Source organism: Corythoichthys intestinalis, chromosome 18, assembly GCF_030265065.1.
Source record: "Corythoichthys intestinalis isolate RoL2023-P3 chromosome 18, ASM3026506v1, whole genome shotgun sequence".
NCBI classification, from domain to species: Eukaryota; Metazoa; Chordata; class Actinopteri; order Syngnathiformes; family Syngnathidae; genus Corythoichthys; species Corythoichthys intestinalis.
Window position 1 is genome coordinate 15,001,417 of NC_080412.1, and position 18,121 is coordinate 15,019,537.

General features: G+C 41.0%; 2 protein-coding genes across 7 annotated transcripts in view; one reads left to right on the forward strand and one right to left on the reverse strand.

The window, feature by feature from the left end:
* LOC130906728 (T-cell immunoglobulin and mucin domain-containing protein 4-like) overlaps positions 1-18,121 on the reverse strand; it is a 51,150-nt gene that overhangs the window by 30,528 nt on the left and 2,501 nt on the right. For 2 of the 5 annotated variants that reach the window (XM_057821300.1, XM_057821304.1), the window contains exon 2: positions 14,565-14,739. The gene's annotated coding sequence lies outside the window, so the exon portion shown is untranslated. Of the gene's footprint in view, positions 1-14,564; positions 14,740-16,938; positions 17,055-17,379; positions 17,580-17,637; positions 17,808-18,121 lie in introns of those variants that run through there. The other 3 variants (XM_057821301.1, XM_057821303.1, XM_057821302.1) reach the window with 3 other exon arrangements.
* On the forward strand, positions 427-16,450 carry LOC130906727 (alpha-1A adrenergic receptor-like). 2 transcript variants are annotated; one of them, XM_057821297.1, is made up of 5 exons: positions 427-979; positions 2,981-3,232; positions 5,769-6,159; positions 9,777-9,898; positions 14,463-16,450. In XM_057821297.1, the coding sequence occupies exons 1-5, from the start codon at positions 677-679 to the stop codon at positions 14,769-14,771; spliced, it is 1,377 nt and encodes a 458-aa protein (XP_057677280.1). In that variant the 5' UTR covers positions 427-676; the 3' UTR covers positions 14,772-16,450. The 2 variants fall into 2 exon arrangements, with proteins under 2 accessions (XP_057677280.1, XP_057677282.1); XM_057821299.1 differs by having other exon boundaries at positions 14,471-14,740.

The following is an 18,121-nucleotide window of genomic DNA, read 5'->3' on the forward strand; positions in this document are numbered from 1 at the left end:
AAGAACGATTGGACGCCACATGATTGGGCGTCTATCAATGGCACTGAAAGAGTTCATATTTACAATAAAACACTCAATGATTGTAAAACAGTATATTTGAACACTACTTTGACGTTTTCAGTCATTTTTAAAAATTTTTTTTATTTTGTTACAATGACCTTTACGTTCTATCTATGCAATTTGAACTACAACCATATAAAGGTACAACGAGCATTGTAAATGTGATTTGTAGTGCAGATTGCCTGTTTTATGACTTAATTATGTAAGGATGTATGGCAGTGTTTGGCCAAAAGGGTTAATGATGCAAACAGTGAAACGGGCTTGCACAGTGCAGCTTGCACTGCACGTCCACTTGGGTGAAGGATGCAGCAGGTTATGTTCTTTCTCTCTCTGTGTCTCTCTCTTTTCTCCTCCTCTTGACGGAACTTTCCCACATTAAAAGACTTGGTCCATAAAAGGACACAAGGCTCCGTGACCCCCCACTGAATCCGGACTTTGGTGCCGGAAAGCCCGACCGGGTGAGTGAGTGACTGACTGTCCGGAGGGAAGAGGACCGGAAGAGTTTGAATTCGTTGTGGCTATTACAACCCACTCGCCGGATTCCTCAACTACTGCGGAGCTTTAAACACATCCAGATTAGACATTTGGGAGGGTTGGTCCCACTTTGTCGGGGACAATGAGCCTGTGGATGAACGACTCCTCCTTGGATTCCTTGGTCGGCTCGCAGGCGACTCCGCCGGACTCCAACGCCACGGCGAACCGCAGCAAGCACGCCCCCCCGGACCTGATCCGAGCAGTGCCGGTGGGCATGGTGTTGGCCTCGTTCATCGCTTTCGCCATCGTGGGCAACCTGCTGGTCATTTTGTCGGTGGTATGCAACCGCCACCTGCGGACCCCCACCAACTACTTCATCATCAACCTGGCCATAGCTGACCTGCTGCTCAGCACCACTGTGCTGCCCGTGTCCGCCACGCTTGAGGTCCGGTAGTTTTTCACTGTCTCGACATAAGTTGCGAAAGAACTCTGCAGTGCTACTGCTGTACTTACAGTTTTATTTTCATTATTTGAGGGTTCCCTTTGCAAACTGACTTAAAAATATCATTAACCCTGAGACATGTTAACCAAAATGTCAATAATTATCCGACCCTAACAAAATAATCTTTGCCACAAACGTTAAGAAAAATCAAATGTAAAAATTAGACATCTATCACCGTCAATGGCCGACAATGAATTAACATTTCCAAACTTGCAGTATAGAAGTGGCTTAGACATGTTAACTTCCTTCCCTGTAAAAAATTGTAACTTACATGAAAGCTGTCTTTGGCACTGATTGTGAATTTAAAAAAAAAACCCGAAAACAATTAAAAACGTATTCTTATTCCCCTTATAGGGCAAGTGACTTTTTTGGTAATGATAACTAAAAATAAATAAATAAAGACCTGGCATCTACATGCTTGAACAAATAATGTACACATGTGTGGACATCAGATCTTAATTATATTTATTTAAATTATTCATAAATATTGTATTTTCTATTATTTTAAAATATATATATATTCAAATGAATACATACGATTATTAATCAAGAAAATGTTGATTAAAAACACACTTAAAATGAATAAAAACAAATTCTGGATATAGTCTTTTTCTTTTTTAATTATTATATAGTATTTAACTCATTGCCTGCCATTGATGACAATAACCGTCCAATTAATTTAAACTGCACAGACTGTTAATGCTAATGTCAAATCTTTCAGCTCCATTGACGGCACTGAATGTTCAATCCATTTTGACTGGGAGGGGCAAATGAACATGGATTGGACGTTTAGCACTGTCAATGGCAGCCAATGAGCTTAATGAGTGCTCGAGAAAGGGTTAAAAATCATACTGCACAAAAGCAATTTTATGGTCAGCCATGTTTGTAGGTTGAAAATAAACTGAATAATTTATCAATGCTCATCAATTAAAGGTTTTTAAACCACTGTAATATTATAAACTGTTTGTTCATTCTGTGTTTAAATACTGAATAGGACAGCAAAAACGTGTACTCAAGTTATTATAAGCATGTTTATTTATATTTCAAAGATCTACGCCCCCGCAAGATTTTTTTTTTTTTAACAGAACTGTCAGAAAGGGAATCTTGCTGACCCTCAATGGCGTCATATGGGCCAAAATGTAAGAACACCCCCACACTTTGTATGTCGCAGTGCAGTTCCGATCCACTGCAAGTAGCAAGGACAATAATTGAAGCTGCCAGCAGCAAGTAAAGAGGCCTTGCACCCCACATTTCATGTCACAGCCTTGAAACGATCATCAAACTTTGATGACATACGCTGCAAAAAAAATCATTACAATTATAGTGTCGACCATCTGTCCAGAGTAGCTGCTGCTTCCAATTAGGGCTCATTTTAGATACTTTGCTAGTTAAAGTTCGTCAAGCTTTGGAATTTCTCCCAAAAGGCTCATTCAACCAAAAACAGCCGCCTTCCTGTTCACGTTTATACGACGGAGTATTTGGGCCACACAGAGAGAAAAAAAAGTCTAAGTGAATGAATTTGTACTATTACAAAATTTATATTTAAAACATGAGATTAAAGCTGTAATATTACGAATTTAAAGTCATAATATTACGTATCTTTATGTATTTTACGTGTTATATATGGATGCAGATTGGCGACTTTACCTATCTTCTTGTAATATTACGAGACTTAGCACTGTGCCACCTCCATTAAAATTAAGAATACAGTATAGAGCAATTTGTGTGAAACCCAATTCTAAATACAGCATCACAAGATGGTCAATATTGTCCATCTTATTGGAGGCGGCCCAGCTCTACATCTCATAATATTACTACTAATATTAGTACTTGCTTTGCTTGAAACTTTTATGTGTCCAGTTATGATAAACGTCATCCCATTTTCATAGTCTTACTGGACCACTGCAGTATTAATAAAATCTTTCCAATTTCCTTTGTGTGTAGATTCTTCACTACTGGGTCTTTGGCCGCATTTTCTGTGACATTTGGGCGGCAGTGGACGTGTTGTGCTGCACCGCCTCCATCATGTCACTGTGCGTCATATCCATCGACCGCTACATTGGCGTTCGCTACCCGCTGCAGTATCCGGTTATTGTGACGGAAAAACGTGCGCTGCTTGCCATGCTGGGCGTCTGGATCCTGGCCATCGTCATTTCCATTGGTCCATTGCTCGGCTGGAAGCAACCGCCATCGCAGGTGAGCATGTCCCCATTCCAAATACAACCACCTATTAAAGTGTTCAGTGTTATACCTGAACGAGGTCAATGAACGAACGTTCACGAACTAGTTCACTTTTGGGTGTATTTGTTTTTTTTTGTAAACGAGGTCACCCTATTTCCAATGAAAAGATTTTCATTTAAGAGTGCCAGTAAACACACGCTAAACGAGCCTTAATGCAACACTAGGTAACTTTTCAACCTTTATAAAATATTTTCATAACATTTGTGATGAAATGTCGACTGACAACAAGTTGAGTGACACCTCTTTTATATTTTGAGGGGGTCTGTATCGCTTTCGCCGGCACTAATTACCTTTGAGGAGTGTGGCAGGAACCCTGCCACATAAAAAAAAGCTACAAATGTGCTGACTGCTTTACGGCACACATCACTTCCCCCATTGGTTATGAAGATGGACATCAATGCGAACGCTTTGGCGCAAATTCTGCAAAGATGGAAGAGCAACAAAAGAGACAAAAAGGTTTGTCTGAGGAGGGAAAAAAGGAGGCTACTATGGTATACACAATAAACATTGGCCCAGCTTTCACTCGCAAGCGTGACGTCCCGATGACCCTCCCCTCCCCCCAACTGAACTCATCAGTGCTGACGGGTTCTGGTGGGGTGGGGGGGTTAGCCACACTAAAGGCTGGTTTATGCTTCGGCGGCAGACCTACGCCGTCAAGGCAGACCAGATTTACGACCCTCCGCCGTAGCCTGACATGCACCTCCACAAAATCCTGACTACGCGTCACGTCAACGCATGGTGACGTGACGAAAATGGACTGTTGCTTCCGGTTCAGCACGAAATCACCGCCAATTACAAACATTCTTGGGCTATACTCAAAAATGGACCAAGCCGACGAGAGGATCATCGAAGAAGAGGTTTGCAAGTACGACCACCTATTGTTTCGTCAAGGCATTGTAATGATTGCCAAATGGCAAGCAATTCGTGGAAGGAGATTTCTGACAATAAAGGGCTGGAGGTCAGCGGATGCATAAAAAAATGGAAGAACCTCCAAGAAAAGTATGTGTGTATTCGGAAGCGAATGGCCACATGAAGAACTGCCAGCTTTTTATCACTTTGTCGTATTTTTGGTTAGTGCACTTTATCATATATTTTGTATATTTGTTTGCTGTTAGTCTGTGACATATTTACATTTAAAATATATGAAGAATAAAGCAAGGGTTGCGTATCAAAAGAGTTGTTTTGGTGATGTTTAATTTGCGATATCACAAAGTTTATACACTTGATAGTTGATACACCATCAGTGATTGAGAGCGCCTCAGCACGCCATTTCATTTTGCCACGGCACAGTTCCTTGAGGTGACTGAAAGAAAGCCATTGGGTCATTTTGAACAACTTTGTAGTTGAAGTAATCGCTTCCTGAATGTGACGGTGCTTTTGCTTAGCATTGTCTGGTGCAATAGCAAGGGCTGTAAACGGTGCAGTAGGTCATCAAACCAATCTGTTGACATGCAAAAGTAGTGAAAGTGGATTTCCGCATCGAGACACAGTAGGTAAACCAGTGTTATGAATCCGCTGATTCTCAACCTCAACTGGTTTAGTGGTCAGACAGACCACTTCCGCAACAGTTTTCTGCGTCGCCTATGCCTCAACATTTGTATGATCAACATTTGTTGTCCAATGTTAATGAGCTAAAGATCCACATTCAAGAGTCCATCTCCGTTGCCATTGTTGTCTAACCGGAAAAAAAGTCAAGGAATTACACAAGAGTCCCTCAAAACCGCACAAACACAACACCCCTCATGTGGCTTGGCGGTGAATTACAGAGCAACGTGTTCCCTTGACACAGTCCGTCGAATGCTCATTGACGACGTAGAGTCTACGCAGTCTCTACTCCGTCACCGCAATGCAAAAGCGTGAATTAGGCTCAAGCCACACGGTTGCTGACCGTCATATGCTATTGTTTAGCCAAAACTGGATTCATTACCTTAATAATATTCATCCTTCACACAGCCGCTAGAAACAGAAATGTTGCTTAATCCATCTGCACACGACAGGGCCATCATGATTTTATGACACTATGTGGCACGCGCTGGGCCTCATGGGAAAGGCAGCGCTGGTCCTCATGGGAAACGCAGTCTTGCTTAAGGAAAAAACACTACCGCTTTTGTCCATCGGCGTCGCTAAAATCGACCAAATCTGAAAAGTTACCTAGTGTTGCTTTAAACAATGGGCAGCTAAACATCAGTATCTGGCAACCAAGAGACCATGATAATGCATTTAAGCAGCATCATGAGCAGGCCTTGATGACTGATTAGAGCTTCCGTGGTATGAAGAGAACTGTTGTGTGTTGAACCACATTGGCTGCCATTGACAGCGATAGATGTCCAATCCATTTGAGCTAATAGGGCTTCCAGCAAATTGGCAGCCCTTCAAGTTCAAATACATTGAACATCTAATATGTGACAAATATGAGTGGGACGTCAATGGCACTCAGACTTAAAAGTCTCATCTAGAGCATCAAGTCCAACCTCGTCCGTCCCTCCCGCAGGACGACACGGAGTGCGTGATCACAGAGGAGCCGTTCTACGCGCTGTTCTCCTCCTTGGGCTCCTTCTATATCCCGTTAGCCGTCATCCTCGCCATGTACTGCCGCGTCTATGTGGTGGCAAAGCGCACTACCAAAAACCTGGAGGCAGGCGTGATGAAGGAGCGGCAGCAAGACTCAAACGAGCTAACCCTAAGGATCCACTGCCGGAACCAGCAGATCCAGGACCTGTGCGCCACTTCCAAGGCAGGAGGCGCTGGCACGGCTGGACGCAGCACGCTGACCGTAAAGCTACTCAAGTTCTCCAGGGAGAAGAAAGCAGCCAAGACGCTCGGCGTTGTAGTGGGCATGTTCATCCTTTGCTGGTTGCCCTTCTTCTTGGCTCTTCCCATCAGTATGTATCTCTCAACGTTGATAGCGATGATCTCAGAGTTGTTCAATGATTAAAAGAGACTTTTTTTTTTTTTTAAACAGGCTGAAGGCCTGTCAAGTTGCCTTTCGCATAGTGTTCACAAGAACAAGAACAAAAAACTTGAAAAATCCTAATCCGCAGTCATTCGTGAATTCGTCTTGACATTTGGTACCTATGTAGCATGGGCCATTATTTATCGATGCTCAGGACCTGCTTTTTTCAAATTTTTGTATGATGGCTGATTTACTAATTGTGCACTGCATCCAGTCAAAGTCTTACCAAGAATAGGTGCCTAGTTTCTAGTAAAATAAATATTTCATCACACTTAAAATAAGATAAAATCGCTTAAAAAGTACAATTCCAAAGAGATATGAGAGCTTATTTTGAGAGTTTTTTGCTTGTTCCCCTAGCATTTTTTGCTTGTTCTAAGTAATAAAAAAAACAACAACTTGTTTTTAAAAAATTGTGAGACATTTTTGAAGTGGCATTTTTTCCAAAGTGGAATTATACTGTATTTAGGGTTTAGCCAGAAGAGGTTAGCCTTCTGTTGGTTAGGAATTTGCCAGTAGAGGACATACGTGCACTGCACATGGATTTTCTTTGTGCCTGTGTTGCCTGTAGGTTACAAGTTAGCCAGTAAAGGGCAGCCTTCAGCCTGTAGTAGCGCATAAATTCTTGTTTTTTCAAGGCTTAGGGCATGTCACGTCGCCACTCAAGACGCTAACTTTGAAGTGCTATTCTGCAGTCATTCATAAACTCTTGAAACTTGGTAGCTCTGAAGCATGGGCCAGTATTTATTGATCCTCAGAACTCGATTGTTTCTTTTTTTTTGTATCAGGGCTGGACTTATTGTTGCGGTTGATTACAAATTAGCCAGTAGAGGGCAGCCTTCAGTTTATAATAGCACACAAGTGAATGTCGCCCCCCTTCCCCCAGGGCTGCTATCAGATTAGAAATGAATGACGGAGGGGTTGGTTATTGTTCATTATTATTCAATAGTAGTAAAAAGGAAAATATGAAATATTTTGAGGATAGGTTTATTTTTTTAATTACTGGAAAACGTCATTTGCCCTGTAAAGGGTTAATGAGTAACAAGTGGTACCACCACACTGGTTCACATCTGGCTCTACTTTTGCCCATTTTTATTTATATTTTTCTTAATTCAGAAAGGCTCCGTCTTCACGGCGAACTATTAAAACACGAGATAGCATCAGTGACATGCCTGCCAGAAGCTCGGAGCTATATAAACATACGTCGACAAAGAGTTAATTCTACAATCTGATCATAAAAATCTCATTTAGACACGCAGCTTTACAACGACACGCTTACAATCGTAGAGGAAAACTTTTACAAGCTTCTCTATTAGAGTTACTCATAAGGCTAGAGCAGATTTAATAATAATAGATCAAAATAACAAACACCAGTTAAATAGTAGCAGGGATACACATAAAAAAATAACTAGAAATTTCCCTTGCTCTTGGATGATGTGCTAAAATGAAACCTCAACACTTGATGAAAAAATACATTATTAATCATATATGATATTTATATATGGCAGTTTAAATTGCTTTATAGCAGCACTTTGACCTCTACTGCAGTTTAAGTGCTGAGTCGCTCTACTGGTGCCTCATTTTTGCTGAGTTGAGAACTGCATTTCAAGCTCAATAAAACTGCACCGTGGAAAAAGAAAGTTTCCACTATTAAAAAAAACCTGCCATTGTACTTTACGGCAGCATTAACAAAAAACATTTGGCTTGACTGGCTTTACGACTTGCAGTCTACTGGACTTGCGGATCTTGGTGACACTAATTTGGAGTTACAGTATATACAGTATTTTGAACTGGTAGCATGGTGAGTGACCTAATGGTTACCATGAAATCCTCAGTTGGTTCAGGGTTTGAATCGCTGTCTTCCTTTGTGAACTTTGCACGCTCCCCCGTACTTGCAGGACTTTTCTCCCACATTCGGAAAAACACGCATAGTTGTTAACCCATTGGCTACCATTGACAGATGAACCAAAGTTGCTTTAAAGATAAGCTGTTTTTACGTTGACTACACCTTACCTTTGTAAAATTATAATACTGAATACTGAATATTTATAATACTGAAATTAAACAAAAGAAACACATCAACAACCTTACGACTATTAATTTGCCTTGAATCATATTTCTTAAATTAACATTGGCTGCCATTAACGACGCTAGACATCCAATCCATTTTGAGTGGGATGGACAAATGAAATCATTCATGATAATGGTCTGAAACATGATTATTAAATGCTACCCATTCTAGTACAAATGGATTTGACATCTATAGCTGTCAATGGCAGTGAATGAGTTGAATGAAGACTCTAAAATGTCTAAAATCCCCTTGAAGTAGAGCGGTCACAAAGTTTACATGGACAACAAGGCTGAAACCCCAAACAGAAGCTAAAATAGAAACTTCCTGTGTGAGAGGAAAGAAATAACCCAACTTGGGATGGGATGACAGTGATGCATCATGGGAAGATGATGCCACACACTTATAACGGTGGCGGACAGCTGGTTTTCGTGTCGGTGGTTCGTCATATATAGTCAGATAAGGCAGGCGGAGATACACGATGGCCTTACAAGTCCATGTTGGAGAACGGATTCAGATCTGTTATCTAGGAAAAATAAAATGCCGATCCGCTGCAAATCCCGGCCGATCCTCGGAAATCCCACGAGGGCCTCAGACATGAGGGGCACCTGCCTCACCTGGAGGTCACCATGGGTTTTCCACCTGGCAGACTAATGTCCAAAATGGATGAAAATGAGCGCCAATGCTGCCCCTTGGTGGTAAACACTCTTCCCTGCAGCAGTTGAGATTCACGTTTAAAAGGCACGAAAATGAATGAGGTTATACCAGAGGTGCCAAAACGGTGGCCCGGGAGCCTGATCTGTGTCAATTTGTAGGCCGTGAAAGTAAGTCAAATGCATCGACACGTGTTTTTTTTTTTTTTTTTTTTTTTAACAAAAATAAAATTTATTTCAAATTTCTGTCGTCCAAAAATGTAAGAATATTTATATTTTCCCCCCTTAAATGAAATAAAACAATGAAAATGTAAAACATAAATAGACGGATTTATTAGATTTACTGTGATTTCATTTAAATCCAAAAATTAAAAAAGAGAATGTTTCCAGATTTCCCCCTTTTTTTATTATTAATATTGTAAATAAATACAAAATAAAAACGAAAAATATATAAATAAAAAGTCCCCCCCGCCAATATTTTCATCAAAAACAAATGTAGAAATACAACACTTTTTTTGAAGAGGAGTAAAAATGAAAAACAACACTTATTAAGAGGCTAAAAAAATGAATTGGAAATTTTTAAGGTCAACAATGTGTCTAAACAATTTATTGACTAATAGAATAGATGAAAATGCATTCGCTGAACAATGAGTAAATAAATCATGGCAGGCCTAGTTGCCATTGACGGCACTAGACGTCCAATTCATTTTTAATTGGGAGGGACGAAGGAACAATTGACAGCCAATGAGTTAAATGAGAGCGCTATAAAATTGAAGTTATTTCTTGCTCTTACAACAGCCCTTAACTGAATTCTTCTGTGTGTTTTAGGCTCTTTTAACAAAAACCTGCGTCCTCCCGAAACTTTCTTCAGTGTCATTTTCTGGCTTGGCTACTTCAACAGCTGCCTGAATCCCATCATCTACCCATGCTACAGCCGCGAATTTAAGCAGGTAAGAAGCCTAATTTCTAAAATCTACTTTAGCTTGGAGCAGACGCCGTGCTAAGCCCAGCGCTAGCCCTAGCATAGCAATGAAACTGTTAAGCCACTAAACTAGTTATATTGGCACCATGCATGGAACGGAACCTTCTACGGCGATCAAATCCCCCAAGTAGTGATAAAGTCTAGCCGTGTGTCAAAAATAGCATAACAGCCTCTTCATAGACAACTGTGCATATCTGTCCTTTGAAAATATAATATGTTTGAGCACATGGATAGTAACTATATCATTTAAGAATTCTGTATTGGCACCATCATCGGACAGAACCCTATTTGTCGATAAATTAACCAGAGTGTTGTAGCAAACTGTGATTATACATTCTTTTGAAATACATCCAACCACCTATGGTTAGCCTTAAATGCAAATTGCCTATGAACAGGATTTTAAAAAATAGTCTTAAATAGCATTACTATGTGAATTAAAATCATTTTGAGACGATTTGACTATAAACAACAATTTGGCAAAGCGCAGATGACAAGAAATTAGTCTTTTAATCTGCCGCTTAGCCCTTGCCTGTCATTATAGCGCTCTACCGTTCCCAGCTAGAGGATGGCGTCGGCAGGGTCATAATTTCATCTGATTTAGAATTCAGCCCACTGAGGGGGCATTATTCAGAACGGGGAAAATGCGACGAAGAGATCAGCAAAATGTAATTGTTTCAATCTCTCTACTCCAATATTTTTACAGGATATTCTTTTTATCTAAGTATTTCTCCCCAATTGCTAAATAAATGGTATGGTCATGACAAATAACAGTCTTGTGCTAAATGGAATATGAAATAGTGAAAATGCATTTATTCAGTACGACATGGCAAAATGACTAGATAATGGTCAAAACTGTTGACTTCTTGCACCTTCCGAACAATATTTTATGCTATCGGAGTTAGTCCGGCTTTTGTCATTTCCTTGCCACGGCTTCAGAGAGCGTAAACAAACCAGGACGCGTGACAGCTAGCCGACATGCTAACCGGAACCGAGCGGCGTTCAAAGTCTTCTCGCCTTTTGAAGCGAAAAATCACACAAAACTACCCCAGATCATGTCACACGGCGGCGGGGTTGTTGATTGTTTTTGCTGATCGGCAACCCCCTGGGGACAAGCAAGTGACAGCTAGTCGTTCCCCTGCTGCGGGCAGGAGACCTCGTTTGCCGGGGAAGCAGCTGGAGAATGACTGCCTAACAAACCGGCTGACGTCGGAGGAGCGCGTAGCTGCCCGAGCCCAACCTGAGGATAGTGGTCTATTGCCAGTGTTCTGCCAAAATTTTCACTCTTATAATATTTTGCTCCCAAAGCTGTTGTGACTGTGAATAAGCCCTCTTTTACATTCAGTTGGACTCCCAATGTTATACACAGGTGCTAAATAAACAAGTAACATCGTAAGCATACATGTTCAACACGAATATGGTGTAAATTAATGCTTAACTACATGGCAAAGACATAAACAGTGGGAGAGCGGCGTGTGTGCAGCGAACATGGCAGGATGTGTCTAAGAAGAACTTTTCTTCATGTCCGTCCATGATCAAACGTAAGTAAATATTCCTTTATTTAAAGAAAGTTTGTAGTGTTTACTTTGTAATTGCTGTATTCACGGCCATTTTTAACACAAAGTTGCAATTTCTGATGGGGTGCAAAATTTGACAGAACACCGGGCACACGAAGAGGGCAATAAGCGCGTATAGACCCTGTCACCAACGTCACAGAATGACGTGTCGCTGTATCCGGCCGCCATATTGTCCGTCTCTGTTTAGCCCTATTCTCAATGGTTTCAATTAGTCGTTCAGTTTATAGAGCAATTCATGGAAGCCCCGGTGCTTTCAGACGCTGTAAACTCATTGGATGCGTTGCATAAAAGGCGTTATGTGGAAAAGCTTCAGTCTATCCATTCGCCAGATCCATATTTGATGCCTAAATCGATATTTTTCGACCCGCTGTCTTCGCCCTCTCTGCCTGACATCTGCTACCCTGATATCTACAACTATCTTGTCCACACAAAATCAGCCTATTCTCACGAAAGTTTGAAACACATTAAGAGCAGCACTCTAAGCAACATTACCCTGTGTGATTTCTAAAATGGCGACAATCAAAAAAAAAAAAGTTGACTGCGATGGCTGAAGCTTCAAGGATAGGTGGATATTGGACTATTTCTTCAATAAAGCACGCAACAACTGTGTCTGCCTCATTTGCAAAGAGACAGTCGCTGTTTTCAAAGAGTTCAATGTGACGCAATATTACTAAATAAGACACGCTGACATGTACGACAACATTACAGGGAAGATACGCAGCGAGAAATTATAGCAACTTGAAGCTAGTTTATTTTTTCACAGCAGCAGTATTTCGCAAGAGTCCGAGTGTCGAAAGAGAAAGCCACAAAGACGAGACTGTTGAAATTATGCATTAAAAAAAATACTTAAGCAAATGTGACACCCAGAAGGGCTTGCTAAAATTTGTTTAAATATATTGTTCTATGTAAATCAGGCAAGGTAGCCCCCCGCATTTTTACCACACCAAATCTGGCCTCCTTTGCAAAAGGTTTGGACACACCTGTTTAACTGATGACCCGTAGACTTGGTACCAGCTAAATATTATTCAAAATGTAATGATGGTGGAAGAAATAAGCATCTTGAATTTGAAACTGTATGTTGTCGGCGATTAGCCTCGCAATGATCTTAATTGTGGTTGTCAGCCCAAAACCCTCTAAATATATATTAAATGCATCTTGCCAGATATAAAATGACTACTACATAATCCGTGGTAATCGTTTGGAGCCCAGTGTTCTCGTCGAATTGCAGCAGTCCATCTCGCGCTCCTCTCCGGGTCTCTCGGAATACGGTAGAACTTCAAGTCTCTTCGTCTATCTTCTCTGTTATTGCAACCAACCGCCACACACGCCTTCACCATTTTGATCATTAATGTTAACGAGCAGAAAAACACGCCATAATAGGAGGAATTTACGTAGCGGTAATGCATCAACACGACGAGAAGACGGACAATATGGCGCGGAGGCGTGGTTGTGACGTCGCGAGTCGGGTCTATAGCGCTCTCCCGACGGGCAAGCGAAGAGGACCTAGGGGGGTGTGCAACAAGCCGGGGGTCGAGTGGCATTCTCGTTGGACAAGGAGCATGATCAGCCACAAAATGCAAGCCACCTCCGTATTAAAACGTGTGCCATGATCCCAGTATTTAACATAATACAAAACATGATGTTTACACACTTCCTCGTAAGCCCCACAGTTGTCGGACTTGTTTTGGTCAATCTTGGGGTGAATGGGAACCTTTTGAAACCCAAAAAGGCTCGCACGCCTCTCCCTGGTGCAGCAACAAAACCCTAAAGCACATCTGGCTGGCGTGATGCAAAAATTAGACGAATTAATCTGCAAAATCAGCTGAATCCGCAATCCATCTACATGCTATAAAGCAATGCTGTATTGTGAGATGCTGAGCCGGGTGACGTCACTTTCGCATTCGTCCTCAACCCGAGACTGGAGCAGGAAGTCACTCATTTTCATGGCGCGGGATTCAAAAGTTGATTCAATAAAACGATCGCTTCCACGCACATCCAAGTGGTCCATTTCATTCAGGAGCATAAAATATCGCGTGAAATATGAAATAAACATAATTTTTTAGGTCATAGGCACTTTAAATGCAACAACATTTCATTCTGTATTTAAGTGTGCATACCAGAATGACAACTAAATTTTATCAATTCTATCTCTATTTAATTTAGGGGCCGACAAAAACAACAGAATACGACCCATTTCATGTTTGCATTTACATGATTCCGTCTATGTTCGATCGATGTTACAATTCCGCGTAAATACAATGTAGTATTCATGCCAGGCCCTATGGGGCAGGTCAGTTTTACAAGGCAACAGCCAATGATGCACTTCCTTGACAATAACCTCCTCAGAGCGTAAGACAACATACCCGCCCACTTGAAGCAATGGCGCCCACGCGTTTTTTTTTCTATTGCTTTAAAAGGCATCTTGGTGTTGCAGCGTCAAGTAAATGGCCCTTGAATCTTTGAGATGACGTTACAGGCCAATGTCACGCGCATGCTTCTCGTTTGAAGCTAGCCGCAACCATAGATATTAGATACCAGATGCCTCATTGAATTGGGCGTGCTAGACGCAACTACAATCATCATAATCTCATGATTTTTAAAACTAATTTTTACATGGTTGTTATAAACTTCAAGTACTCAGGCCTAGTTTTATGGCTATAGCTAGCTGATTATAATTCGTTAAATTGTTTGTAGTAGAAAGTAATAAACAGAATTAGTTAAACATTGTTTTCTGTTTCATTCTTCATGTGTAAACATAAAAAAATAAAAATAAATTTTTTTTTTTTTAAAATTTGACAAATATTGCCTATGGTATCGCAATGAGTATTTCAATATGCCTTTGCCGTATTGGATCATATCACAATATGCGGCAACGTGCAATACCAAGCCCTCGTCAGCATATACCAGTAAATAAATCTCTAACAAAAATATAAACCACCTCCTGCATCATACCTGCAGGCCTTCAGTCGGATTTTGCGCTGCCGTTGGAAGCGGAAACGCCAGGGATGGCAAGCATACTACAACTACCGATGCCAGCAGGGTTCCAACAACTCATCCTACCTGAATGGCAGCCAGCAGACGCTGTCCTCCATCAGCCACAGCCCTCGAAGCATCGCCCCGAAACTGCACCCGCCACTTCGGTCATCCTCCTCAGACAACGCTGGCTGTAACCTCCTCCCGGGATCAGACATCGGAGGACGGCGCCTCACCCCGTCATCCCCTCTCGCCGCGGAAGCTGGCGGGCGAGAAAAGGGGGTCAAAAAGTAGCAGAGCAAAGAAATTGTACAGTACTGTGGAAGCGTTCAGACTTCGACTGGCAGACAGGTGGCCGTTTTGGATGTAAAACGAGGAACACAACTGTTGACATCCTTGAAAGGTCACTTGAGGGCGCTTCCTAATGGATTCCAATGACCTTCCTCCGCACACTTGTCTTTCTTGTGTTTTGTTGTGTTCATATTTAATAACAGGTACTTGATGAAAGACTCACCAATTTCATAAACGATTGGGCGAACAGTTTCAAGAGCAGCACAGTGGACAATTATGCGTCTCTTTGGGCTTGGCTCTCAGGCTTATTTGCATGGGGTTTGTATCCCACTGGACCCTTCAATTGACTATAGTTTTTATCTAGCTCACATGCTCATGAGCATGCCTTAAAATCCACAGAAAGTGACCAAAATGCACAGGAAGTTACCCAGAAATGTCCAAAATCAACAGGAATTGACCTGGAAATTCCCCAAAATCCACAGGAAGAGACCGGAAATAAAGAATAAGTGACCCAGAAATGCCCCAAAATCAACAAGAAGTGACTTGAGGTTTTAGTTACCGAACAGCAAAGCAAAGTATCCTCCCCATGCAAGTTCTCCAGAAGTGGCATTTTCTGGTAACTTAGTTTTTTATTACCATTTTATTAACTTATAAATGTACCGTACTTATTCATAAAAATAATGTAAAAACACAAGATCAATAATTAAATAACAATAACAAAATGTAATAATAATAACAATATTAAAGTTTTTTTTTAATGATTGGCTGCCATTGACGGTGCGAGACATCCAATCTATTTGAACCAGAAGGGCTACAGTGAATGTTTCTTCACTGCCAGAACTTCTACTTCAAATGGAATGGATGTCTACTACTGACAAACTCTTAATGAGCTGTGATTGATTGCTGAGCTGTTCGAGGGTGACCTTGCTCAGGCATGCTCATAAGGATCAATGAAGTGAATAATGATGCTGAAACACTAACAGTATTACTGAAATTTAAAGGAGAATACGGGTTGAGAGATACAAACTGAAATCACACTGTAGAGTAGATCATTGAATATCTGATGACAAATAATTTACAGTATTACCAGTTTGGATTGTATTAAAACTGTGAAAAAAGATTGAATGCATTAGTGTTTATAGTAGTGTAGTGTATCAGCCATATTTGACACACTTGCATGTTGGTTTTCTTCCTTACACATTAAAACTACCCATTATTTTCCAACCTACCACATTCTAAAACATGTTAACTTGCAAATATTATTCAATATACATATTCTTGTTATGTAATTAAAGATAGAGTTGTCAAAAGTATCCAAAAATGTAAAAGTATCGATACTGAAATGTATCCTGGTACAATATTTGATTGCACATGTATCGATACTTATATTGTTCCAACTGGTGACATTTCTTTGTTTGATTCATTTGTTTGTTGTCAAGGGGGAATTTGATATTGCGCTACTCTTAAAGCAACACTTGGTAGCGTTTCATTTTGGTCGATTTTAGCGACACCAGTGGACAAAAGCGGTAGGAAGACTGCATTTCCCATGAGGACCAGCGCTGCGTTTCTCATTAGGACCAGCACCCACGCAGTGTCGTAAAATCATCGTTTAATAAAAAAATCAATCTCCCGGTCACCTGCAGATGGATTAAACGACATTTCTGTTTCCAGTGACTGTCTGAAGGATGAATAGTAATAAGGTAATGAATCCAGTTGTGGCTATTTCATGTGGTTAGACCTCCCCCCCCACACCCAAACACGATTTCAGTTGGGGGGGGGGGGGGGGGGGTCACACCAGCAAGTGAAAGCTGGGCCAATGTTCATTCTGTATATCCTGATAGGCTCTTTTTTTTCTCCTCAGACAAAACTTTTGGTCTCTTTTGTTGCTCTGACATCTCTGCAGAATTCACGCGAAAACGTTCGCGTCAACTTCCATCATTATAATGAATGGGGAATGGGGGAAGTGACGTATGCCGTAAAGCAGACAGCACATTTGTAGGGTTTTTTTGTGTGTGTGGCAGGGTTTCTGCCACCCTCCTCAAAGGTAGTTAGTGCAGATGAAAGTGATACAGACCCCCTCAAGGTATAAAAGAGGTGTCATTCAACTAGTTGTCAGTCGACATATCATCACAAATGCTATTAGAATATTTTATAAAGGTTGAAAAGTTACCAAGTGTTGCTATAATTCCTTTGCGATAGATGTCCAATCACATGGCTCTGAAAAACTAAATTCAAACTCTTTAAATGAGTTCATCACTAGTCACACCAATCCAGTTGAACTGGGAGGGTAGTAGCATTTGTTTATTTGCTGCCAGTCCTCTCACTACAAATAGATTAAACGTCTAGCGCCGTCAATGACAGCCAATGAGTCAGCAGTAATTGTAATGGAGGACATTTTTGCATTTTCCTTGTTGTTAATAAACAAACAAAAATATTCATGTAATATCAAAAATGCAATCAAGTATTTTCTGTATGTAACAAACAATACCAAATTTAAAAAATTACTATGGTAACACCAGTATTGGAACTGATGTCAACTGCTTGTGTGGAAGGAATATTAATTTTCTTGGCAAAACAACACAACTCCTCATAGGGTACTCATTGAACTCACTGCACTTGACGGTGCTTGACGTCCAATCCATTTTGACTGGAAAGCGTGGTAGTTTTTTCATCATAATGCTTGACTAAAAACATTCAGCACATGAGATGTATTCATTCAAAGTGATACAACACAAAGCAGTTAAGGACAAATGTTCATGTTTTTGTTGCGTTAATGGCGGTGAACCGCTTTTCTGAAAGACAGCAGACGATCATTACAAACTTAGATTTCAATTAATGTCTTCGTGTCATCATATGAAGAAGATCTTACGTGTATTTCTTCAACTTCTGAAATGTACGTCTGGTAACCGCCCCGGGTCACCGCGAAAAACGCTGTGTTTGCTCCTGTCACAAAATTCTGTGTAAAAGACTAAATATAGGAGTTGTGAACTCGGGTTTCATTTGAATTTGCGCTCAGATGCCTCTTCTGGTGCTTGACGCAGTATCGTGACGATCGCTACACCTTTTGACGCGTTTTGAGGACAAAATGTGACGGAAAGTGACCGCGGACGTCGCCGAACGACTGACTATCAGAGAGGTTTGAAGGCTGTAGTGGGAAAAATAGTCGGCTTTGGCCCAAATATAAATATAGAGTGTAAAGTTTAGAGTGTTATCGCTCATATGACGTAAAAAGTGTGGTGGGAGATGTTTACTGGCGGCGTAGTTTGGGGTTGAAAGCTGGAAGAGAAAACACAAAAAGTGTGTCCACATTTCCAACGAGTGCAGGACGGCGGCTCAGTTGAGTCTCTACGGTT

Excerpts from the sequence above, each read along its gene's own strand:
- LOC130906727 (XM_057821297.1), top strand. The coding sequence starts at position 677 with ATGAGCCTGTGGATGAACGACTCCTCCTTGGATTCCTTGGTCGGCTCG. Across the intron at positions 6,160-9,776 it reads CTTCTTGGCTCTTCCCATCA|GCTCTTTTAACAAAAACCTG; the intron begins GTATGTATCTCT and ends TGTGTGTTTTAG. Across the intron at positions 9,899-14,462 it reads ACAGCCGCGAATTTAAGCAG|GCCTTCAGTCGGATTTTGCG; the intron begins GTAAGAAGCCTA and ends TCATACCTGCAG.